General features: G+C 46.7%; 2 protein-coding genes across 8 annotated transcripts; both read right to left on the minus strand.

The window, feature by feature from the left end:
• Positions 1-292: 292 nt before the first annotated feature.
• LOC118377013 (cyclic nucleotide-binding domain-containing protein 2-like) lies at positions 293-6,631 on the minus strand. Of its 3 annotated transcripts, none has more exons than XM_035763824.2 (11): positions 6,230-6,631; positions 6,005-6,049; positions 5,462-5,625; positions 3,961-4,117; positions 3,498-3,649; positions 2,571-2,709; positions 2,389-2,470; positions 1,928-1,991; positions 1,681-1,798; positions 1,301-1,464; positions 293-983 (listed from the first exon to the last, which is right to left on the minus strand). In XM_035763824.2, exons 1-11 carry the CDS (start codon positions 6,410-6,412, stop codon positions 761-763), a joined length of 1,491 nt encoding a protein of 496 aa, XP_035619717.2. In that variant the 5' UTR covers positions 6,413-6,631; the 3' UTR covers positions 293-760. The 3 variants fall into 3 exon arrangements, with proteins under 3 accessions (XP_035619717.2, XP_035619716.2, XP_052362470.1); XM_035763823.2 differs by having other exon boundaries at positions 297-983; positions 5,968-6,049; positions 6,230-6,289; XM_052506510.1 differs by lacking the exon at positions 6,230-6,631 and having other exon boundaries at positions 297-983; positions 5,968-6,130.
• Positions 6,632-9,686: 3,055 nt separating this feature from the next.
• On the minus strand, positions 9,687-26,226 carry LOC127905975 (STE20-related kinase adapter protein beta-like). Of its 5 annotated transcripts, none has more exons than XM_052506512.1 (12): positions 26,163-26,226; positions 24,660-24,739; positions 24,431-24,510; positions 23,763-23,843; positions 18,990-19,095; positions 18,442-18,563; positions 17,722-17,830; positions 17,372-17,495; positions 16,428-16,704; positions 16,027-16,274; positions 11,432-11,474; positions 9,688-11,325 (listed from the first exon to the last, which is right to left on the minus strand). In XM_052506512.1, the coding sequence occupies exons 3-12, from the start codon at positions 24,440-24,442 to the stop codon at positions 11,155-11,157; spliced, it is 1,293 nt and encodes a 430-aa protein (XP_052362472.1). In that variant the 5' UTR covers positions 24,443-24,510; positions 24,660-24,739; positions 26,163-26,226; the 3' UTR covers positions 9,688-11,154. The 5 variants fall into 5 exon arrangements, with proteins under 5 accessions (XP_052362474.1, XP_052362472.1, XP_052362473.1 ...); XM_052506513.1 differs by having other exon boundaries at positions 26,168-26,221; XM_052506511.1 differs by lacking the exon at positions 26,163-26,226 and adding an exon at positions 25,796-26,141.
• Positions 26,227-26,716: the final 490 nt, after the last annotated feature.

Raw genomic sequence — 26,716 nt, forward strand, 5'->3', positions numbered from 1 at the left:
CCATGTTGTTATGCAGTTACCGCCTACTAGGGTAAAATTATAGGAGTTCCTCAGTCGTAACATCATATGTTATCGGAATCTGTCAGGGGATGACACTGTCGACGACGTCGCACGGAACCATTGGTTGATATATGCAACATCTGAGCAGGGGATTGTGTCCATGATGTGGCAAGCTGATACTTAAAAAATATCCAGGCTTTGTAAGATGTAGCATGCATCATCAACAACTGGGCAGAGGAACATAGCCATAAGTATGTCTAAACCCTCTGTCTATTTCTACAATTTATCTTCTTAAGATCTGTTTTTACACCTAACCCTAAGCACACTACTAACCTTATATCTAAACCTAACCTTACATTAAGATAATAAAACACATTTTTGTTTTCTTTATTTTTATTTACAATATAGCCAATTTCGACTCCGTGGCTGTGTTAACTAGTGACAACCGAGTTCCTTCAGCTTTCTACTCGCAGAGAGCAGAGGCAGGGGCAGAAGGGTTTAAAGTATGTTTTCTCATGACCCACTCATGAGAAATTATACTTCAAAACCATTCTTCTTGAGAAAAGGTATTATGGTGTGCAGATAATTTGATTTCTGCCTGATGTTAACTAAAATGCCGTGAAATTGTTTTTAGTTGCAAGGTAGGCATGAGCCATAAGGATGAAAATAATGAAAAATGCAGCAAACGCTCAAACTTGAAACATATTGATAAAATCATGTCTATGTATTCATTCATCTACACAGTTATTCCTTTATTTAATTATTTTTTGTTTGGCTCTACCCTCTGCTTTGTCTGTTTCAGCCTGTTGACCACGTGTCTGGTCTGCTGAAGGGCCTGGCTGGGGCCACAGTGGCCCTGCTGCTTCTGGGTTTTGGGGCTTCTGATTGGGGCGACCCGGTCGGGGAACAGGTCCTGTATCACACTGTGTTTGTAGTCCTTCCAGCGGCTGTGTTCCAGGAACACAGTGCACAGCTCGTCGTCGCTACACAGGAAGATAACACAAACGAGGTCATAATAATATATGCCGTTCGGCAGACGCTCTTTTCCAAAGCGACTTACAGTAATGCGTACATTCTCCCTAGCTAGATCTGAGAGGATTAGATAGGTATAAGCAATACAGTGAAAATTCCACCTTGCCCTCTGTGGATTGTTTGCCTTACACCTATCTAGTCCTGAGTCGTCTTAGATCTACACAAACACCTAGAGGGTAGGGGCTAGTGGTTGTTTCTGGTGCCCCGTCTTTTCTATGAATTGCACCAGTAAGGGCAGCCCATCTGAACTGGTATCCATAAGTCTCACCTTGGGTAGGTTTTCTGCAGGGCCTCCAGCTTCTTCATGGTGGTGTTGTCCACCAGCTTGTCAAAGCGAGTCTTCTCCACCCGCAGGATCTCCACGCTCTGGCTGACCAGAGTGAACCTGCGACAGTCTCTCTGCTTCGACGGCATCAGGTACTGGTTCAGACCCTGAACCACATCACACAGCAGATACACGGAACCGTAGAGTTAGAAAACACTAGAGGAAGAGTTTAAGGAAGTGATTACAACTCTATGCCCAGAACACAGCATGCCATGGATGTCATATTATCATGTTATTACATGGTCATCCATGCTGAACACAAGTACCATACAGGTTTCTTCCAATGTTGATGTGGGTAAGGTCTGGACCTTAGGGCTACGTACAAATGTGCCGCTCTGATGAAGGGTGTCGATCAGGAAACAGGCGCTGGTGGGCAGGTCTGCAGGAAGTCCTCTGGGAGGACGTGGAGGATTATTGAGGAGGACTTTGTGTTTTATGACACTGAGGAAGAGTAGAACAGACAGACACAACTTATCACCGGGCAGCGAACTAACTGGACACAGCTGAGATGCAGCCATGTCACTGATGTGTGGTACATCCAGGTAAATACACTGTGGCCAGTTACATTACCTTCCTGGTTGGTTTGTCAGCTCGCCTTTGAATCCATGTGTTGGCAAACATGTACCTCTGCTTACTGAGAGAGAAGAAGAGGGAGAGAGAGAGCGACAGAGAAAGAGAGACAGACATAGACAGAGAGACGGAGAGAGAAAGAGAGACAGACAGACAGAGAGAGAAAGAGAGACATAGACAGAGAGACAGAGAGAGAAAGAGAGACATAGACAGAGAGATGGAGAGAGAAAGAGAGCGAGATAATGTTACACAAATGTTATAATCTTACTCAAAACTCAATATAAACAACAGACACCTTTTTTTAATAAAAATAAAATAAGTGTTACTCTGGTTGCTATAGGATACAGGGAAAACTGAGGTTGCCTAGAACTTAATGCTGAAATGTGAACTGTGTATATTGTATGCATATTTTGTGTGTCTTCACATTACAGTAGGATTGTATTATAAACACGTGCCAGTACCTGAGTCTGCATACTGTTTTAGGAGGCGTTGGTAGGTACTGCAGGAGGTAAGGTCCACCACTCTCAACACGTCACATTGACCCTGTAATGGAAGTATTTCATCTCAAACATCTCTGCCTGCAACTACATTACCCAACATTCCCCACATGCACTGTAGGCCTACAACTTTGTCCCCCAGTTACCTTGCCAATGAAAATGATGTTGCCCATGTCGTTGGTGTCCTTGACGACCACGTGGCCGTATCGAAATTGCTCGGCCTTGGAATGGTCAGCCATCTGTTCAATGAGAGAGTATGACCAGGAGGACACTAGCTGGAGTGACCTGGGAGAGAAGGGGCACAGAGGTGAATAGTTGCAAAGAGGGGCAATGTGACTCCCGGTGAATGAGAGTTACAAACACTGTTTGTAGTGGGAGTTCAAGGTGCTGCAACACAAAGACAGCTTTTTGAAATTCAGCAGAAAGTGGTGCTCTTCAACAAAGACAGGTCAGGGGCCTTCGCTTTTCAGTAGGAAAGTAGGAGTGGTGCTCTGCTCAACAAAGACACGTTTGTAGCAGAAAAGAGGCCTTCGCTTTTCAGTGGTGCTCTGCTCAACAAAGACACGTTTGTAGCAGAAATTCAGGTAGGCCTTCGCTTTTCAGTAGGAAAGTAGGAGTGGTGCTCTGCTCAACAAAGACACGTTTGTAGCAGAAATTCAGGTAGGCCTTCGCTTTTCAGTAGGAAAGTAGGAGTGGTGCTCTGCTCAACAAAGACACGTTTGTAGCAGAAATTCAGGTAGGCCTTCGCTTTTCAGTAGGAAAGTAGGAGTGGTGCTCTGCTCAACAAAGACACGTTTGTAGCAGAAATTCAGGTAGGCCTTCGCTTTTCAGTAGGAAAGTAGGAGTGGTGCTCTGCTCAACAAAGACACGTTTGTAGCAGAAATTCAGGTAGGCCTTCGCTTTTCAGTAGGAAAGTAGGAGTGGTGCTCTGCTCAACAAAGACACGTTTGTAGCAGAAATTCAGGTAGGCCTTCGCTTTTCAGTAGGAAAGTAGGAGCGGTGCTCAACAAAGACAGGTTTGAAGGGGGTATATATTCAGATCCTAAAACTCATCTCTGGCTGCAGAATCTCACCGGAAGAAGCTGAAGCGATAGTCGAACTCCCTCTTGAGCTCTACGTCCATCTTGTTAGCGAAGAAGTCTTCCTTGTCGACCACCATGAGTTCCGTCTCCTCCATGCACACCACAGTGGCATTCCTCCTCAGCGTTTTGATCAAGGCCACATCCTGACAGACAACAGTTACAGACCATTAATAGTCAGAACAGTCAAAACCACACGATTGCGCCAGTAGCCTGGCTACAGTCAGGTTTGCTATTTCATGTGGTTGAAGCTACTCGTCTGCGTTGCCCATCAGGCTTTGAATGTATGTGAGTTATGACGTTTGCAAGAGCCCAGATATATTTTTCCTAAACACTAAACAATATCACTACTATTCTCACCACTACTACCTCCACTATCACTACTTCGACTATTTGATAATGATATTGCATCTTAAAAAAATTGCTTCTACTAAAACATAGAATTGTGAGGCCTCACCCCGAAGCTCATGCCCTTCTTGATGAGGATGGGCTCCTTATCCACGAAGGCACTGCTACCGTCGGTGTCCTTGGTGACGGCCAGGAGCCCAGAGAACACAAAGTAGAAGCTGTGTCCCCAATGGCCCTTCTTAATGACCACTCTGCGACGCTCCAACCTGCAGGCATAGCCGCGCGGGGGGGGGATTGGTAACTCTTTATTTGTTATGTATTAGGATCCTCATTAGCTGTTGTAAAAGCAGCAGCTACTCTTCCTGGAGTCCACACAAACCATGGAACAGAACATAATACAGAACATTCGACAAGAACAAACTTGTAAAAGCATTATAATGCCTTGTAAACATATTTGTAGTACCTTACGCAGTCATAGTTAAATATAACTGCTGTGATAGGTCTATATTATGGCTTCTTGTTGTGCGTTAATGCTTGTACTCCTGTGTCCATGGGAACCAGGGCTATCGCTCAACGCAAGCCATTTCGATCTACTGTGTCCACAGATCGATTTATAATCGAAAATGTGGGTCGGAACCAGTACCAGAACCGCGCAGGTCCCCTGACCTGAAGGGGACTTTACATCTAAGTGGTTAATGCTTTATTGTACAGTTCAGTATAACGCTCTATGACTGCATCTATAAAGTCCTATGAATGTTAGTAAGGCAATACAACACTTCACAAGAAGCCCCTTCAACTAAAGTGTTAGCGGACTATTATAGCCTCCCAGTAGGTCAATGGCAGCTATACAGGCCAGCAAAGCCCAGTACAGACTAGTAAAACAAGGGTTGTGTTTATTTGACACTAAAAGAAACAAACTGACTGAAACAAGGAGGGACTATACTACCTAGACATTTTCCATTGCGTTCCCTAAGACTGGGGTTTACAAACGTTTTCACTCAGGCCCCCCTTCCATGCAGTTGGCACATTTCAGTTGAAGGCATTCAGTTGTACAACTGACTAGGTACCCCCTTTCTTTTCCAGCATTGGGGAACATCCGGGGGCCTCCCTGTGCCATGTCTATTTCTATGGCACAAGCACTGATCATGACATCAACTGTTAACACCCTTCTTGTTGGTGGAGAGAATGTTGCAGGTTTAAAGCTCATTTTCTGCAATTCTACACATTTTGTCACAGGGTGAAAATAACATTTTGCAGTTTTAAAGCTAATTTTCTTGCAATTCTATACATTTCGCCATGTCTAATGTGTATTCATGTGATATTTGAGAGACACAAACATTACCACAAAATCTACGGGCTAAAAAACATTAGCTGACATGAGCTAGTTTCTGACAAGTTATAAATATCTCTCTAAGGTCTGCAATGACTGACATGACAAGAGGAACTGATGATGCAATACCTAATATAGAAATGACACCTTTTGCATTCTACTATTACAACTTTCAAGAGTAAGTTTAAAGCCGGACTGAGTTCCTTAATTTAAAAGAAAATACGTTTGGGAACCACTACCCTAAGGAACCCAAGTGATTGACAGGGGATTGACCTCTAACCTCTGATAGCGAACCACCCTGGCCAGAAGGAGTTGCAAGGTTCCACTGTAGCGACGGAACATGCTCACAGAGCTCAGCATGTTGTGAACCAGCAACACCTCCGACTCAGAACGCTCCTCTGGGCACTTCCGCATAATCTCCACCAGCAGGACAGGGATCCGGTCCTGGAATGTTCCAGACATAACGCTCACACACGTATACAAGCACAGACATTCACACATAGCATTCACGCTCAGACAGAGACACACACACACACACACCTATGCTCACACACATACGCTCATACACATTCACACATAGCATTCACGCACACTGAAAGAGACATACACGCACATAGCATTCACGCTCACAGACAGAGACACACACACACACGTACGCTCAAACACATACACACAAAGCTTTCACTCACACAGACAGAGAGACAAAGACACACACACCAACACAGGCAGACACACACACCAAGGAGAACAGCGTTCCTTCCAGTCATAAGCACAGTATGGTCATACCCAGCATAGGTCTTCTAAATCCATACGGTATCGTTACCTCTTTCACTTTGAAGTGGTTCAGGTCAAACACCAGACTTTTACCCTGCAGGAACAGAAATCATTGTTGACTTTCCAGTCTTTCTGGATATCAAAACTGTAGCTTCTGTCTCAATCTCCCATCAAGACCGCTACATAAACCTGGTGGCCCGTTAGTCCAGCAAAACACAGCACCTTATCACTTCTCCTTAACAGTAGCACTCTCCTACACACACACACGACGCACCGTTCCACCGGCCGGCTGGTTGGTGATGGTCTCCCGGAAGTTGAACTCAATGAATTGGCGATAGTTGGAACGGGATATGAAGTAGCGGCAGAAGCGAGTCATCAGGATGACGCTGTGCACCGCCCACTTAAAGCCCAGCTTGCCCCGGCATGGAGCAGCCTGCACCGGGGATGAAAATAACATCTCCGCTGCCTGCTGGAAATGTAAAACCGCCGATGACTAGAGAAGGGAGGGAGACAGAGAGGTCAATACATGGACTGGCTAGAGGAGGGAGACAGAGAGGTCAATACATGGACTGGCTAGAGGAGGGAGACAGAGAGGTCAATACATGGACTGGCTAGAGGAGGGAGACAGAGAGGTCAATACATGGACTGGCTAGAGGAGGGAGACAGAGAGGTCAATACATGGACTGGCTAGAGGAGGGAGACAGAGGGGTCAATACATGGACTGGCTAGAGGAGGGAGACAGAGAGGTCAATACATGGACTGGCTAGAGGAGGGAGAGAGAGAGGTCAATACATGGACTGGCTAGAGGAGGGAGACAGAGAGGTCAATACATGGACTGGCTAGAGGAGGGGAGAGGTCAATACATGGACTGGCTAGAGGAGGGAGACAGAGAGGTCAATACATGGACTGGCTAGAGGAGGGAGAGAGAGAGGTCAATACATGGACTGGCTAGAGGAGGGAGAGAGAGAGGTCAATACATGGACTGGCTAGAGGAGGGAGACAGAGAGGTCAATACATGGACTGGCTAGAGGAGGGAGACAGAGAGGTCAATACATGGACTGGCTAGAGGAGGGAGACAGAGAGGTCAATACATGGACTGGCTAGAGGAGGGAGACAGAGAGGTCAATACATGGACTGGCTAGAGGAGGGAGACAGAGAGGTCAATACATGGACTGGCTAGAGGAGGGAGACAGAGAGGTCAATACATGGACTGGCTAGAGGAGGGAGACAGAGAGGTCAATACATGGACTGGCTAGAGGAGGGAGAGAGAGAGGTCAATACATGGACTGGCTAGAGGAGGGAGACAGAGAGGTCAATACATGGACTGGCTAGAGGAGGGAGAGAGAGAGGTCAATACATGGACTGGCTAGAGGAGGGAGACAGAGAGGTCAATACATGGACTGGCTAGAGGAGGGAGACAGAGAGGTCAATACATGGACTGGCTAGAGGAGGGAGACAGAGAGGTCAATACATGGACTGGCTAGAGGAGGGAGACAGAGAGGTCAATACATGGACTGGCTAGAGGAGGGAGAGAGAGAGGTCAATACATGGACTGGCTAGAGGAGGGAGAGAGAGGTCAATACATGGACTGGCTAGAGGAGGGAGACAGAGAGGTCAATACATGGACTGGCTAGAGGAGGGAGACAGAGAGGTCAATACATGGACTGGCTAGAGGAGGGAGACAGAGAGGTCAATACATGGACTGGCTAGAGGAGGGAGACAGAGGTCAATACATGGACTGGCTAGAGGAGGGAGACAGAGAGGTCAATACATGGACTGGCTAGAGGAGGGAGACAGAGAGGTCAATACATGGACTGGCTAGAGGAGGGAGACAGAGAGGTCAAATACATGGACTGGCTAGAGGAGGGAGACAGAGAGGTCAATACATGGACTGGCTAGAGGAGGGAGAGAGAGAGGTCAATACATGGACTGGCTAGAGGAGGGAGAGAGAGGTCAATACATGGACTGGCTAGAGGAGGGAGACAGAGAGGTCAATACATGGACTGGCTAGAGGAGAGACAGAGAGGTCAATACATGGACTGGCTAGAGGAGGAGACAGAGACAGAGAGGTCAATACATGGACTGGCTAGAGGAGGGAGACAGAGAGGTCAATACATGGACTGGCTAGAGGAGGGAGAGAGAGAGGTCAATACATGGACTGGCTAGAGGAGGGAGACAGAGAGGTCAATACATGGACTGGCTAGAGGAGGGAGACAGAGAGGTCAATACATGGACTGGCTAGAGGAGGGGAGAGAGAGGTCAATACATGGACTGGCTAGAGGAGGGAGAGAGAGGTCAATACATGGACTGGCTATGGAGGAGGAGGGAGAGAGAGGTCAATACATGGACTGGCTAGAGGAGGGAGACAGAGAGGTCAATACATGGACTGGCTAGAGGAGGGAGAGAGAGGTCAATACATGGACTGGCTAGAGGAGGGAGAGAGGTCAATACATGGATCAATACATGGACTGGCTAGAGGAAGGAGAGTGAGGTCAATACATGGACTGGCTAGAGGAGGGAGAGAGAGAGGTCAATACATGGACTGGCTAGAGGAGGGAGAGAGAGGTCAATACATGGACTGGCTAGAGGAAGGAGAGTGAGGTCAATACATGGACTGGCTAGAGGAGGGAGACAGAGAGGTCAATACATGGACTGGCTAGAGGGAGAGAGAGAGGTCAATACATGGACTGTAAGGTCATTGGCATTGTCCCTACATCTTCTCCTAAACACCCATGGTCAGAGGACACAGGTTGGACTGAACTATGAACTAGAGTGGCATACATAACAGTACATGCCGTTGATAAGGGGGAGGGGTGTATGTGGCCAGATCTGAAGGCCTAAACGTGAACTAAGAGAGCCTATGGAGAGCCCTGTTACCATAGAAATACAATTAAGATGGTATAATAATAATGGCTGACAGTTTGTGCCTGCAGTCTCTAACAAATATTCCTATCTAGCTTTCTATATCTATGCACATTACCACATCCTTGAGGTCCGTCTTGGCCTCCTTCGCAGCTGCTGGAAACAGAATGAGATGCTGATCAAATGAACTAATAGCCCTCACCAGGACAAAATGATAGACATACCGGTGGTGGGTATGTTTCTGAGCCACAAGCATTTTTGTAGTGGACTAAGATGTAAATGAAGAAACAATGTGGTTTTACCTTTCTCCACTTTCTCTCCTGTCTCCATTGTCCACTGGTGTCAGGTGGTAGTTGTTTATTTTTGAGATATGGACTCCACCCACTAGAGAGGTTCCTCTGTGACATCACAGGGTGTATTTTATCACAGCGTCTCAGCCAGGACAGTCATTGTGGAGGTGTCTTCTGAATCCCCCAGGAGAAAGGCCAAGTCCCCCCAGTGGTATACATACCCCAGGTTGACAAGCACAGCGCTAATCCATATTTTAGGCATAGACTATTCAGTGATGTAGCTATGAGTGGGTAGAAGTCAAACCTAACCACTGACACAGGGTCAGATATTTGTTCACACCCCTAAAGGTTAAGTGGATGTGGGGTAGGATAACCTGATCTAGATCTGTGGTTGGGGGAACCTCTACCTCAAGCAATGCAGTCCTAAACACATTACTGCCAAAAACCACCAATCCCAATGTCAACCTGACCTAACCCTTCAATAACCCCTTATACAGCTTTCTGCTTATTTGGGCTTCAACAGAGATTTCAGAAAGACCATACAGAACTTCCAAAGACAAGAAAAAAAGGGCCATTGTTTTAGAAAAATGGATCATGAATATATTTATAAGGCTTCTATAAGGCTCATACAGCTATAACATGTTTGATATGCACTGATACATACAATGTCTCTCATACACATAATCATCAACCACAGAATAAAACACATCAATGTATCATAAACAGTTCACAGATTTCATTAAAACGATACAATTGAGGACCCTCCCATACGTTTATTATGACTCGGAGGACGTGTATAGGGTAGTGCATCTCAAACCACAGTAGTGGTAGTGTTATAGATCTTATTGGATCCCAGGGATTTCACTGGTTGTACGGGGGAGGGATAGCAGCCTGGTCAATCAGACGGACTGCTGAGCTCACGTTTAGTTTCACTTCGGGAATGTGAGCTATCGCGAGATCAGGCTGGTTTCACAAGACAAGAGGAATAACCATAGAACTTCCTCTAACACACTAGCTATTCTCGTACCGTCTCTGCTCACACACTGATTTAACACTTACACACTCTCCAACATCTATTATCTTCCTCTTCAAACCCTGACACATTATTATCTATGCCCTTTCACAGTCTAATAGCCTAAAATAGTTCACATTACTGTTCGTAGTACGATCCATATGAGTCCAGTGATAGGTCTTTAAACTGGCATAGGGGGTGTGTCCTCACTGTCCTGCAACGTCATTGGTTGTCAGTGGCGTTGACCGGCAGCCACACCCATGGCACAGAGATCCTCATTGGATGGTCCAGGCAGAGCAGCTTCAATAATCCCGCCCTCCTATTCCAGCAGCTGGCCTATCTAAGGGGAAATGGCTCAGTTCTGCCTCCAGGACAAGACTCAAGACAACAAACATCCACCTGCAGAACCTTATTTGAGTTCCAAAACAAACATAGAAAAGCATAGAAAACTTGTAGAAAGGCTCAGAGTGGTGGGTAGGACAGGTCCAATCAGAGCACAGTAGAAAGGCTCAGAGTGGTAGGTAGGACAGGTCAAATCAGAGCACAGTAGAAAGGCTCAGAGTGGTAGGTAGGACAGGTCCAATCAGAGCACAGTAGAAAGGCTCAGAGTGGTGGGTAGGACAGGTCCAATCAGAGCACAGTAGAAAGGCTCAGAGTGGTGGGTAGGACAGGTCCAATCAAAGCACAGTAGAAAGGCTCAGAGTGGTGGGTAGGACAGGTCCAATCAGAGCACAGTAGAAAGGCTCAGAGTGGTGGGTAGGACAGGTCCAATCAAAGCACAGTAGAAAGGTTCAGAGTGGTGGGTAGGACAGGTCCAATCAGAGCACAGTAGAAAGGCTCAGAGTGGTGGGTAGGACAGGTCTAATCAAAGCACAGTAGAAAGGTTCAGAGTGGTGGGTAGGACAGGTCCAATCAGAGCACAGTAGAAAGGTTTGGGCTCGCTGTTTTTTTTATCGTTATGATTGTCTTGAGTTAGGCTTGGTTGTCAGGTTTTGGGATGTGGGGGGCAGAGGTGGAAGGGGGCAGGGAGGAGGGTTAGGAGAAGTCCCACACCTCCTCTGTGGAGTGAGCGATGGCGGAGGTGGGGGGGTGGCAGGACGGGGTAGGGGAGCAGGGCACAGGGGGGTCATCGGGGCTGGAAACTCCAAGGGGCACCGCGGGGTACATGAGACTGAGGAAGGAGTCCCGGGTATGATGCCTTTTCACCTGTCATACAGTCCACAGAAAAATACATGAATAAGAAGTCAGCCACACCGTGACACAGAATGCAATCCAGTCCAAAACACAGCCTTTTGATGATGATGACACCTACCTGTTTGAAGAAGGCATGGGTCAACAGTGTAGAAGCAGAGGGTCTATGGAACACCAAAACAGGACAAAGTCACACCATGCCTTAATGTCCCACAACACTATCATATCTAGCAGTCACACCGTGCCTTAATGTCCCACAACACTGTCATATCTAGCAGTCACACCGTGCCTTAATGTCCCACAACACTGTCATATCTAGCAGTCACACCGTGCCTTAATGTCCCACAACACTGTCATATCTAGCAGTCACACCGTGCCTTAATGTCCCACAACACTATCATATCTAGCAGTCACACCGTGCCTTAATGTCCCACAACACTATCATATCTAGCAGTCACACCGTGCCTTAATGTCCCACAACACTGTCATATCTAGCAGTCACACTGTGCCTTAATGTCCCACAACACTGTCATATCTAGCAGTCACACCATGCCTTAATGTCCCACAACACTGTCATATCTAGCAGTCACACCATGCCTTAATGTCCCACAACACTGTCATATCTAGCAGTCACACTGTGCCTTAATGTCCCACAACACTGTCATATCTAGCAGTCACACCATGCCTTAATGTCCCACAACACTGTCATATCTAGCAGTCACACCATGCCTTAATGTCCCACAACACTGTCATATCTAGCAGTCACACTGTGCCTTAATGTCCCACAACACTGTCATATCTAGCAGTCACACTGTGCCTTAATGTCCCACAACACTGTCATATCTAGCAGTCACACCGTGCCTTAATGTCACAACACTGTCATATCTAGCAGTCACACCATGCCTTAATGTCCCACAACACTTCAATCTAGCAGTCACCTCAACACTATCATATCTAGCAGTCACAGAAATGTCACAACAGAACACAGCAGTCAACATTTAAAAACACTTCATATCTAGCAATGAATCATATCTAACCGACTTAATTCACAACACTGTCAATCTAGCAGTCGGCCTTAATGTCCCACAACACTATCATATCTAGCAGTCACCCTCCTATAATGTAACACTGTCATATCTAGCAGCTCCTGTGCCTTAATGTCCCACAACACTATCATATCTAGCAGTCACATCATGCCTTAATGTCTCACAACACTGTCATATCTACCAGTCACTGCCTTAATGTCCCACAACACTGTCATATCTAGCAGTCACACTGTGCCTTAATGTCCCACAACACTAACGTCTGCTGCTCATCATGCCTTAATGTCTCACAACACTGTCATATCTAGCAGTCACACTGTGCCTTAATGTCCCACAACCTATCATATCTAGCAGTCACATCATGCCTTAATGCCCCTGTCATATAACGCCTGCTGCCCCTGTCATATCTAGCAGTCAACGCCTAATGCCCCTGTCATATCTAGCAACGCCTGCTGTCCCACAACCTGTCATATCTAGCAGTCAACGCCTGCTGCAACCTGTCATATCTAGCAGTAACGCCTGTCCAACAACCTGTCATATCTAGCAGTCACACCATGCCTTAATGCCCCAACACTGTCATATCTAGCAGTCACACCATGCCTTAATGTCCCACAACACTGTCATATCTAGCAACACCATGCCTTAATGTCCCACAACACTGTCATATCTAGCAGTCACACTGTGCCTTAATGTCCCACAACACTGTCATATCTAGCAGTCACATCATGCCTATGTCTCACAACACTGTCATATCTAGCAGTCACACCATGCCTTAATGTCTCACAACACTGTCATATCTAGCAGTCACACTGTGCCCTAATGTATACACTATCATATCTGCATCATGCCTAATGTATAACTGTCATATCTAGCAGCTGCCCTAATGTCCCACAACACTGTCATATCTAGCAGTCACCCTGCCTTTATGTCCCATACACTGTCATATCTAGCAGTCACACCTGTGTATAACTGTCATATCTGCAGTCACCCCTAATGTATACACTGTCATATCTAGCAGTCACCCTGTCTCACAACACTATCATATCTGCAGTGCCCCTGTCCTCAACACTATCATATCTGCAGCACCCTAATGTACAACACTGTCATATCTAGCAGTCACACCATGCCTTAATGTCCCACAACACTATCATATCTAGCAGCCCCTGTGTCCCTAACACTATCATATCTAGCCCCTGTGTATACACTGTCATATCTAGCAGCTGCCTAATGTCCCACAACACTAACATATCTAGCAGTCACACCTGTGTACAACACTGTCATATCTAGCAGTCACACTGTGCCTAATGTCCCACAACACTATCATATCTGCAGTCACATCATGCCTAATGTCTCACAACACGTCATATCTACCAGTCCTGTAATATACACGTCATATCTAGCTCCTGTGTAATAACAACACTATCATGCTAGCAGTCCTGCCTTAATGTCTCATAACTGTCATATCTAGCAGTCACCTGCCTTAATGTACAACAATCATATCTAGCAGCATCATGCCTTAATGTCTCACAACACTGTCATATCTACCAGTCACACCGTGCCTTAATGTCCCACAACACTGTCATATCTAGCAGCTCCTGCCTTAATGTCCCACAACACTGTCATATCTAGCAGTCCTGCCTTAATGTACAACACTGTCATATCTAGCAGTCACACCTGCCTTAATGTATAACTGTCATATCTAGCAGTCACACCTGCCTTAATGTATACACTGTCATATCTAGCAGTCACACCATGCCTTAATGTACAACACTGTCATATCTAGCAGTCACCCTGCCTTAATGTATAACGTCATATCTAGCAGTCCCCTGCCTTAATGTCCCACAACACTGTCATATCTAGCAGTCCCTAATGTCCCACAACACTGTCATATCTAGCAGTCACATCATGCCTTAATGTCTCACAACCTGTCATATCTAACACCATGCCTTAATGTCTCCCCTGTCATATCTAGCAGTCACACTGTGCCTTAATGTCCCACAACACTGTCATATCTAGCAGTCACACCATGCCTTAATGTCCCACCCTGTCATATCTACCAACGAATCTCTGCTGCCCAAAAATGACAGAAATTCAGACAGAACACAAGAACATTTAAAATTGTTCCTTGAATGAAAGAACGACTTCAAACGGAGGTGCCCCTGTATAACGTCTGCAGCTCCTGTGTATAACGTCTGCAGCTCCTGTGTATAACGTCTGCTGCTCCTGTGTATAACGTCTGCTGCCCCTGTGTATAACGTCTGCTGCCCCTGTGTATAACGTCTGCTGCCCCTGTGTATAACGTCTGCTGCCCTGTGTATAACGTCTGCTGCTCCTGTGTATAACGTCTGCTGCTCCTGTGTATAACGTCTGCTGCCCCTGTGTATAACGTCTGCTGCTCCTGTGTATAACGTCTGCTGCCCCTGTGTATAACGTCTGCTGCTCCTGTGTATAACGTCTGCTGCTCCTGTGTATAACGTCTGCTGCCCCTGTGTATAACGTCTGCTGCTCCTGTGTATAACGTCTGCTGCCCCTGTGTATAACGTCTGCTGCTCCTGTGTATAACGTCTGCTGCTCCTGTGTATAACGTCTGCTGCCCCTGTGTATAACGTCTGCTGCCCCTGTGTATAACGTCTGCTGCCCCTGTGTATAACGTCTGCTGCCCCTGTGTATAACGTCTGCTGCCCCTGTGTATAACGTCTGCTGCCCCTGTGTATAACGTCTGCTGCCCCTGTGTATAACGTCTGCTGCCCCTGTGTATAACGTCTGCTGCCCCTGTGTATAACGTCTGCTGCCCCTGTGTATAACGTCTGCTGCCCCTGTATAACGTCTGCTGCCCCTGTATAACGTCTGCTGCCCCTGTGTATAACGTCTGCTGCCCCTGTGTATAACGTCTGCTGCCCCTGTGTATAACGTCTGCTGCCCCTGTGTATAACGTCTGCTGCCCCTGTGTATAACGTCTGCTGCCCCTGTGTATAACGTCTGCTGCCCCTGTGTATAACGTCTGCTGCTCCTGTGTATAACGTCTGCTGCCCCTGTGTATAACGTCTGCTGCTCCTGTGTATAACGTCTGCTGCTCCTGTGTATAACATCTGCTGCTCCTGTGTATAACGTCTGCTGCTCCTGTGTATAACATCTGCTGCTCCTGTGTATAACGTCTGCTGCTCCTGTGTATAACATCTGCTGCTCCTGTGTATAACGTCTGCTGCTCCTGTGTATAACGTCTGCTGCCCCTGTATAACGTCTGCTGCTCCTGTGTATAACGTCTGCTGCCCCTGTGTATAACGTCTGCTGCCCCTGTGTATAACGTCTGCTGCTCCTGTGTATAACATCTGCTGCTCCTGTGTATAACGTCTGCTGCTCCTGTGTATAACGTCTGCTGCTCCTGTGTATAACGTCTGCTGCTCCTGTGTATAACATCTGCTGCTCCTGTGTATAACGTCTGCTGCTCCTGTGTATAACGTCTGCTGCTCCTGTGTATAACGTCTGCTGCTCCTGTGTATAACATCTGCTGCTCCTGTGTATAACGTCTGCTGCTCCTGTGTATAACGTCTGCTGCTCCTGTGTGTGTGTGTCTCACCTGCATTCGGTGTGTGTGTGTGTGTGTGTTGCGTTCGGTGTGTGTGTTGTTGTGTGTGTGTTGCGTTCGGTGTGTCTGCACACGTGTATGTCTCACCTGCAGTCGGGCTGCTGTTGCAGACACAGCTGGACCAGGTTGTGCAGGGTGACCGAGTGGTTCTTGGGGGCGGGGCTCTGAGGTCTCTCGGCGGTGGCGGTGCGGGTCAGGCTGCCTGTGGCAACACTCTCCCCGATGCCAGAGTCCACCCCGGAGCGGGACACCTTCAGCCCCCTCAGCTCCCCGAGGGGGGAGGGGGCCACGTCCAGCAGGCAGCAGTGGGACCCACGCAGCTTCTGGAGGAGCATCTGGAGGGAGAGACACAGACATATGGACACAGTCACACAGAGGAAGAGAGATGGAGAAAAAATGAGACTCTCATAGACTGAACTATGTTTTGTAATGTATGAGGACAGCCCTCGCGTATGGCATTGTGCTGTATTAATGTAAGGCCCCAGTACCTGTGTAGGGGGCATGTCCTGGAAAGGCACCCTGCCACTGACCAGCTCACAGACTACTATCCCCAGACTGTAGATGTCTGACTTCACCCCATAGCCATGCAGGTCCTGTCGTAGCAGCTCTGGGCTGAGCCAGGGTAGCAGGGCGGGGCTGTGGTGGGGCATGTCGTACACAGTCCTCACCTTCTTCCCATCCCGCATCATACTGTAAACACTGTGCAGCCCTGAGAGGTAGACACGGCCCTCCCCAGACAGCAGGATGTGACTGGCCTTCACTCCCCTGAGAGGAAGAGGAGAAGAGCGTTCACTCTCGCCAAATCTTCAGGCTTCTACACAACTACAGTCAACTAACTATTGATGATGCATGAGGTTGTTTTTACCAGCTCAGACCAACTGTCCCTGGCACATTCTACATGTTGAGAGCAACTCCGAGCAACTATGTCCACCTGAGACAGCAAACTAGGCTGATTCTTTCAACAAATCAAATGAAATGTTATGGGTCACAAGCGCCGAATACAACAGGTGTAGACTTTGCCGTGAAGTGCTTACTCACGGGCCCTAGAAGCATTTGCTAAATAGGAAACGCATAGTAACACAACAGCGAGGCTGTAAACAAGGAGTACAGGTACCATCTAACAGTTGGATTGGCTGTAGTTGGACAGAAGTGTATCGGTGTTGCTTCCGCCCCTCTCCTCGCCCCAACCTGGTCTCCAACCAGGGACCCTCTGAACACATCAGCAACTGCCACCCATGAAGCACCGTTAACTCTCGCTTGACCGCTAACTAGCGCACCGCTAACTAGCGCACCGCTAACTAGCGCACCGCTAACTAGCGCACCGCTAACTAGCGCACCGCTAACTAGCTAGCCATTTCACATCGGCTACATGTAGAAGCCTTAAAACGGTCCATATCTCTCCCTTGTCCCCATGGTGTCTTTCCTCCCTCACCTGTGCACGTAGCCCATGAGGTGCAGGTATTGCAGAGCCTTCAGGACTCCGTGGAGGAGGTAAGCGATCAGGGACTCACTCATCCCGTCAGGGAAGAAGGTCCTCAGCAGGCTATCTGCCGAACCTGGGACAGAGAGAGAGAGAAGTCGGTAACCATGGTTCCAAATAGTTCGTAATGTTTCTTACAAACATAGGCATTTTTTACCATGTCATTTCTGTACCATAAAAAATCAAGTTCAACCAACTTATCTCTGAGAGAAGGAACAAGGATGAAGAGAGATGGGGGAGTAAGTGTGGGAGAGGGATGGTGAGAGGAAACGAGTGTTAGAAGATGCATGCAGTAGACTGACCGTAGCCCATGAGTGGTGTGAGGACCCAGAGCTGGCAGCAGGAGCTGAAGACCAGGCGAGAGGTCAGCAGGTTGGGGTGGCGGAAAAGCCTGGAGAGAAGAACCTCGTTCTGGGGACAAAGCCAGGAAACACTGGGGTCACATAGCCAGGAAACACTGGGGTCACACAGCCAGGAAACACTGGGGTCACACAGCCAGGAAACACTGGGGTCACACAGCCAGGAAACACTGGGGTCACACAGCCAGGAAACACTGGGGTCACACAGCCAGGAAACACTGGGGTCACACAGCCAGGAAACACTGGGGTCATACAGCCAGGAAACACTGGGGTCACACAGCCAGGAAACGCTGGGGTTACACAGCCAGGAAACACTTGGGTCACACAGACAGGAAACACTGGGGTCACACAGACAGGAAACACTGGGGTCACACAGTCACCAAGGTGGCTTGTACAACTGCCAAGTGCCAACAATGTTATTATGAACAATGACCTAAATGGTCCCTGACCCTGGATCTAGAGAGCAAGAGTGCAGGTTTTTGTTCTAGCCCAATGCTAACTCATCTTTTTCAAGCAATCGTCCGACTCAACTAACTAAGAAATTGATTAGTTGAATCAGGTGTTTTGAATCAGTTGTGGCTGGAACAATGTATCTTATGACATGAACTTCAATGAAAAGACAAGGTGGGTCGTATCTGTAGGACCTTTAAAACAGTACCGCACCATCAACTGTAGCAGCTCATCCTCAGTACACTCATCCAGGTTGGTGTTCTTGACTGCCACCAGCTGGCGGGAGGGGGTGTGGCGCGCCATGCACACCTGGCTCAGGTTGTTGAAGCCTTTCCCTGTGAACACGGTTTGGTAATAAATATTAAGACATGTAGAAACACGTTCAACTCTGAAAATGCTTCATTCTCAGGTACTGTGTGGTTAGTATGGTCTTCAATAATCCAGGGAGATTTGTGAACTAATATTTTGAATTGGCCAGTTTATTCAACAGCTGTGCCAAAAGGCAATAGACTATGTGTAACAGAAAATGTCCACAATACAAACGCTTTATACTCGGGCTATGTGTAGTATGGGACTTGGTCAGTGAAATTGTAAACAATGCTTTTGGATGAGCTATTCTATTCAACAGTAACATGCTAAAAGGAAATATGCTTTGTGTTTGTCAGAGGAGATATTACTCTGCAGGCAACAACTATGTAGTGAAAGGACTTGTCTTTCTGGGTTGTAGTGATGAGTTGATTTGTGACCAATGGTATGCTCACCCAGCTCTGACAGCAGCTGGTAGTGGGCGGAGTTAGCAGAGAGCGCTGTGATGTCATCACTGCCTGCACCACCCCAGGTGAAAGTGCATTCTGAGACGTCGGAGCTCTGTGAAGAATCAAACACACACGTACTCACACACAACCCTGAAATGTATCAGCAGCATATTTCATTAGATCACAGAACATGTAGTAACAACATGGTAATATGTATGAAACATGTTGTAGCTGGTCACAATAATAACCTTCTTTACCTAGATGAGGGATAGTTCACCCAAAGGAACTGTTTTTCTTACCCTGAAGGCAATCTACAAATACAGTCTACAAGTGCTTTAGTATAGCATGGTATGTTTAACTAACATGAAATGGGCCCATTTAGCAGAGAAGAGGAAGCAGAATGAGGGTGAGTGAGTGTTGCCTTTGAGCCTGAAGAGGTCAAAGTACTATGGTGTTGTGGTGATGACCAACCAGTGGCTGCCACAGGGGGGCCCTGTGGTGTTAAGCTACACAGGGTAATGCTGGGGTGGGGGTAGTTTCACTGGGGCCGGTGTTGGGGGGAGGGAGAGGCTGTAAAGTACTTTGTGTTAAGGGGTCAGGGCCGTGCACAGACCTTTCAGGGGGCCGATGCTTAAGGGAGAGGCTGTAAAGTACTTTGTGTTAAGGGGTCAGGGCCGTGCACAGACCTTTCAGGGGGCCGATGCTTAAAATAATTCATATCTCGAAATTCAGAACAGCGACATTTTTATTTGTTTTAGCAGAGACCCTTTTAATTCTGCAACAACACACTCAATCATCACAACATGAAAGCTAGTTATTTACAGTGCCTCCTAAAGACGTGGGGAAAAGGAGGGCTATCAGCTGATCATTCAGGTTGATGATTGATGTAAATCTGCTAGTTAGTTACAGTGCCTCCTAAAGACGTGGGGAAAAGGAGGGCTATCAGCTGATCATTCAGGTTGATGATTGATGTAAATCTGCTAGTTAGTTACAGTGCCTCCTAAAGACGTGGGGAAAAGGAGGGCTATTAGCTGATCATTCATGTTGATGATTGATGTAAATCTGCTAGTCAGTTAGCAATATTTGTTTTTATTGATTGTGATTTATCTTAAATGCTCTTAAATAATAACTTCATGATATGAACCTCATCATCCTCTAACTCAAGATATATGGTTGGCTGGCTATTGGCTTGTGTGGATATTTTAGTATCACCTGGTGGTTAACTAGAGTCTTAATCTCATGACTCTGGATCAGAAGGTTGTGAGGAGGACACTTGTGTTTTATTTGAACCCTATCCAAACCTTAACCCTTACCTTAACCAATCAGAATGAGTGTCTAACCTTAACCCTTACCTTAACCAATCAGAATGAGTGTCTAACCTTAACCCTTAGCTTAACCATTCAGAATGAGTGTCTAACCTTAACCCTTAGCTTAACCAATCAGAATGAGTGTCTAACCTTAACCCTTAGCTTAACCATTCAGAATGAGTGTCTAACCTTAACCCTTAGCTTAACCATTCAGAATGAGTGTCTAACCTTAACCCTTACCTTAACCAATCAGAATGAGTGTCTAACCTTAACCCTTAGCTTAACCATTCAGAATGAGTGTCTAACCTTAACCCTTAGCTTAACCATTCAGAATGAGTGTCTAACCTTAACCCTTACCTTAACCAATCAGAATGAGTGTCTAACCTTAACCCTTAGCTTAACCATTCAGAATGAGTGTCTAACCTTAACCCTTAGCTTAACCATTCAGAATGAGTGTCTAACCTTAACCCTTAGCTTAACCATTCAGAATGAGTGTCTAACCTTAACCCTTAGCTTAACCATTCAGAATGAGTGTCTAACCTTAACCCTTAGCTTAACCAATCAGAATGAGTGTCTAACCTTAACCCTTAGCTTAACCAATCAGAATGAGTGTCTAACCTTAACCCTTAGCTTAACCAATCAGAATGAGTGTCTAACCTTAACCCTTAGCTTAACCATTCAGAATGAGTGTCTAACCTTAACCCTTAGCTTAACCATTCAGAATGAGTGTCTAACCTTAACCCTTAGCTTAACCAATCAGAATGAGTGTCTAACCTTAACCCTTAGCTTAACCATTCAGAATGAGTGTCTAAACAATGTTTTAACCCGATCCAAAACCTTAACCGTTAATCTTCTAAATTTGACGTTTGGAGCAATTTCGAAATGTGATGTTTGGAGAAATAGAACGATACCTAGCATGTGGAGTCAACCCAGAGTGTAAAAAGTACTTTGAAATGTGTCGTTTGGAGCAACTTTGAAATGTGCCGTTTAGATCAATGTAAATAAACATCTGATTCTGCAGTGAGACTGGGAGAGCTTGTTGCGAGCCTAGACTACCTGTGACGCTGCTGCCAACTGAGGAAGGGATGGAGTCGGGTCGGGGGGAGGGTTGTTGATGTAGCCGCTCCTCTCTCTGTGCTCTGCCAATGTGTTCCTTCCGTCCCTCTCCTCGCCCCTACCTCGCCCCTACCTGGCCTCGAACCAGGGGTAACAGTGTTCCTTCCGTCCCTCTCCACGCCCCTACCTGGCCTCGAACCAGGGGTAACAGTGTTCCTTCCGTCCCTCTCCACGCCCCTACCTCGCCCCTACCTGGCCTCGAACCAGGGGTAACAGTGTTCCTTCCGTCCCTCTCCACGTCCCTACCTGGCCTCGAACCAGGGACCCTCTGCACCAATCGACAACAGTCACCCACAAAGCACCGTTACTCATCGCTCCACAAAGCCGCGGGGAAACAATTACTTCAAGGTCTCAGAGCGAGTGATGTCACCAATTGAAGCGCTATTAGTGCGCACCCCGCTAACTAGCTAGCCATTTCACACCGGTTACACCAACTAGACTGAATATTGATGATGTAACTCAAGGGTTAATCAAATGTTATACTGCTGTGGCAACACTGTTGAAATTATAAACTAGGTAGCTAGCTACACACACTAGACTGGTGGCCGCATCTCATGCATGTTTGGATACCGGGCATGTGCAATCTCAGTACATGGACGACTGGGGAAAAAGGCGCAACTGGGCAAGCGCGAGATCTGTACAGGGCTGACCAACAGGGCTGACCAACAGGAGCAACCAACAGGGCTGACCAACAGGAGCAACCAACAGGAGCAACCAACAGGGCTGACCAACAGGAGCAACCAACAGGAGCAACCAACAGGGCTGACCAACAGGAGCAACCAACAGGAGCAACCAACAGGGCTGACCAACAGGAGCAACCAACAGGAGCAACCAACAGGGCTGACCAACAGGAGCAACCAACAGGAGCAACCAACACGGCTGACCAACAGGAGCAACCAACAGGAGCAACCAACAGGTCTGATCAACAGGAGCAACCAACAGGGCTGACCAACAGAAGCAACCAACAGGAGCAACCAACAGGAACAACCAATAGGAGCAACCAACAGGGCTGACCAACAGGAGCAACCAACAGGAGCAACCAACAGGAGCAACCAACAGGGCTGACCAACAGGAGCAACCAACAGGAGCAACCGACAGGAGCAAACAACAGGGCTGACCAACAGGAGCAACCAACAGGAGCAACCAACAGGGCTGACCAACAGGAGCAACCAACAGGTCTGACCAACAGGAGCAACCAACAGGAGCAACCAACAGGAGCAACCAACAGGAGCAACCAACAGGGCTGACCAACAGGAGCAACCAACAGGAGCAACCAACAGGGCTGACCAACAGGAGCAACCAACAGGTCTGACCAACAGGAGCAACCAACAGGAGCAACCAACAGGAGCAACCAACAGGAGCAACCAACAGGAGCAACCAACAGGAGCAACCAACAGGGCTGACCAACAGGAGCAACCAACAGGAGCAACCAACAGGAGCAACCAACAGGAGCAACCAACAGGGCTGACCAACAGGAGCAACCAACAGGAGCAACCAACAGGGCTGACCAACAGGAGCAACCAACAGGGCTGACCAACAGGAGCAACCAACAGGGCTGACCAACAGGAGCAACCAACAGGTCTGTCCAACAGGAGCAACCAACAGGTCTGATCAAGAGGAGCAACCAACAGGGCTGATCAAGAGGAGCAACCAACAGGGCTGACCAACAGGAGCAACCAACAGGGCTGACCAACAGGAGCAACCAACAGGGCTGATCAAGAGGAGCAACCAACAGGGCTGACCAACAGGAGCAACCAACAGGGCTGACCAACAGGAGCAACCAACAGGGCTGACCAACAGGAGCAACCAACAGGAGCAACCAACAGGAGCAACCAACAGGAGCAACCAACAGGAGCAACCAACACACGACATCATGACGACTTGCGGGCAATCGGTTCAGAACAACAATGACCAAAACTTTTATTTAAAAAATTATATATACACCACCACACAAAAGGGCACATGGCGAGTGGGAGGGCAAAGTGCAGGTGGACTCCCATCTGTGCACGTGCCTGGGCGGGATGCTGTGGCAGTTAGCTCCAGGGTGAGCTGACACAGCAGCTATGAAAAAGGCTTGTTGCTGTGCTATACAGCATGAATAGCTTTGGTTCACTTATAGGCTATGTAATGTTCTAGCGATCTGGTCAGTGGCTGGCAGCCCTATTATGTGGTAGGTTACATGCAGCTCTACCATCACATAGACAGGACCCGAAACTGTCCTGTGTTGTCCTAGTGGTCCTTTCTGACCTCTGACCTGATAGAATAGAACTAGGCTGACCACACCATAAAGACAAGGCCGGGTGGGCTTCAGTGCTCCGATTGGATGCCAACAGAGTGGACACAGCACTGTACTGACCAGGTATTGGTGGCTGACGTCCTCATACTGGTCCTCTATGCTGATTGGCTGGACCTGAGTGGGGGAGATGCAGGAGCAGTCCTGGGGAAGAGGGGAGGAGGGAGGAGGGGGTGAGACATGCTCCCGGAGGAGAGGAGAATAGAGGAGAGGAGTGAGACGGTCCAATAGGGAAGGAGGGAGGAGAGGACAGGCATGCCGTCATGCCCTTATAAGGAGATAAGGAGGGACTTAGGAGGACAACACTGAAGAGATACTTTTGGAGCATCAAGGTTGGAGCCAATGTGGAAAACAACAGTGTTTGTGGAGGAAGACATGCAGTGCATGTCCATGAAGTGACTGCTACTTTAGAAAGAGACCGTTGATGACAGGGTTAGCAGCAGATTGGTACCCATGATATAACCTACAGGGAAAGGTAATGGCAATATGCATGGATAATGAGATGGGTCTTATGAATGAACCCTGATAAAGAAAGCTTGAGTTCTAGGATTGGAGCATGGCCAGATCAATGCGTTATGAGAGAGAAACACTGCACACCTGGAGGAGACGCTGGCTCATTAGATCATCATCATCATCATCATCATCATCATCATCAACAACCTCTTTAGATAAATCAGTGTCATGATCGGCTAAACATCAAAGCCATGCTGATTAGAATAAATATCCCTTACCAAGAAAGACATGGAGTTCTCTTCGTGGGGGTTAGCGCTTCACGCGATGGCATTTATCCGCTCCACGACCACAGCACGCGCTGTACAATGAGAGCGATGGAGAGAGAGAGAGGGAGGGAGAGAATGAGCAAGAGGAGAAATACATGGTAACATGAGAGACTTAGTTAGGATTCAACCTGAGAGACAGCCTCCCCCATGGGGCGTCTGTCTGTATGTCCATACAGTTTACCTGGCTGTACTCTGCCGGGTTCAGATTCCACTGCGTTGGCATCTGGCTTCATCACTTCATGCAAAACACTGCTCCACGTTCTTGAAAAACATCACACAAAATGACTGATGATTAAATAAGCAATAATAGCCCAGCAGGGATTTTGTGCTGAACGCATGCTGTTGTAAAAAAATACATTTTCACGGAGGTATCAAAATATCTCGACAAAAATAACTATGCCAGTCGGTGACCACAAAATACTGAGATTAAAAAACGCATTACGTGACTGTTTGGTGCGCAATAGCCCGATTCACATCGGTATTCGTTACATTTTCGTGATACAGAATCATTGTAGCCACATCTGAATGTAAGCATCTGAAATGCATGTGGTCCATCGCTTTGGCTGTAGCTAAGTGCCTCGATGGATATTTTCTCCCCGTCTCTCCTGCCACAGCAAGAATGGGAAGGGGACTTTGAGGACAGTGCGTCGTCGTGTCCCATTCTATGAGCGCGCGAACTAATGATGAGTTCTTGGTCCCTGACCGTTATTGTTCTTTATAGGTCGTCGCTGCCAACTACCCACCACCGTGAAAGCTGTAAGTCTTTAACAACCCTATATAGTGACAGTTCTTGCCTGTTGTTGTTGGGGAATTATTTAGCTTTTAACCGATATTCTATTGTATTGTATTCCAGTCTATTCTGTTCTATTCTAGCTATTTTATTATAATCTACTGACAGACACCCTACTAGGGGGGAAATGGTTGAATCAACGTTGTTTCCACGTCATAAAATAATAATATGTAATGGCGTTGAATCAGCGTGGGGAAATGATTGGATGTGCCAAAAGTCATCAACATAAGGACATTTCCTATTTTTAAAATCAGATGATGTGGTGACATTGTTGTTGATTTCCCGCTGATTTCCCGTTAGTTGACAACTCAACAAAATGTAAATCAAAACGACGTGGAACTGATGTCTGTGTCCAGTGGAACGGGCCCAACACTGTCGCAGAGAAAGAGGTTGTCCTCTCTGATTGTAACATACACATGTTTAGTACATGCTTTCATATAACCACGTAAAAAAATGTATCCCATAATTAACATAAACACATAATTTGTGGATGCAGGATTGCATATGACTGCAATGAGTTTACTCACACTGAAAATCCGTTTATGAAATCTTCATGCCCAATCATAACTAAATCAGGCTGGGTTTTTTAACCAACTTACTCTTGCTCTGAATGCGAAACAAACTTGAACAAACCAAGCATGACATGAGGAAGCTTACAACTCGAAACTTAAACATTTATAACTTGGCAAAGTTAAGACTTATGACAACGCAAAATATGACGTAATGTACAAGTTGTGCGTACAGACACTGTTTTGACTTAAGATAAGAAAATGTTTTCAAGATGTAATGGAATAACATAGAAACAAATTGCGATGCGTTATACACACTGTTAAAACAAATGTATATTGTTGAGAGTATGAAGTTTGAAATGTATAGTTAATGGCAACAACATACTTCACCTATGTTGTTGCTCTCCTCTCAGATGATTTGACGTAATGACGTAGATACTAAACTTGCGAGAACCTGATAAAAGTTTGGATATTATTTTATATATTTAATTTTCATCTGTGAACCGCACTGATTTATACCAGTACTTTTTGGTATTTTTTCCTAATTCGTAGTACATTTTAGTTTTAATTCCATGTATCTTAAATTGATTTTAAATATGAATTAACAAAATAGATAACAAATAACAAATCTCAATGTATTTAGTGTAGGACTTTTATTTAGAAACAACACTCAATAAATATTGTCGCGTAATTTACACGTCACTCATTTCATCCGCGCGCTATTTCATGACGTGTTAAACTATCAACACCAACAGTCTGCCTGCTAATTTTCCCCTTAATATCTACTGTTGCCATTGTTTGAGATTTAGTATTGATGGGACCACATGTGCTCTGGGATTTGTCTAAGGTGTTTAAAAGACATCGAAAGGTAGGTTGATGTTAATTTATATTACATGAAAATCCGGATCATGAAGTCCTTGCCAAAGGCCGGATGGAAAT

Source organism: Oncorhynchus keta, unplaced genomic scaffold (genome assembly GCF_023373465.1).
Source record: "Oncorhynchus keta strain PuntledgeMale-10-30-2019 unplaced genomic scaffold, Oket_V2 Un_contig_2653_pilon_pilon, whole genome shotgun sequence".
Taxonomy (NCBI): Eukaryota; Metazoa; Chordata; class Actinopteri; order Salmoniformes; family Salmonidae; genus Oncorhynchus; species Oncorhynchus keta.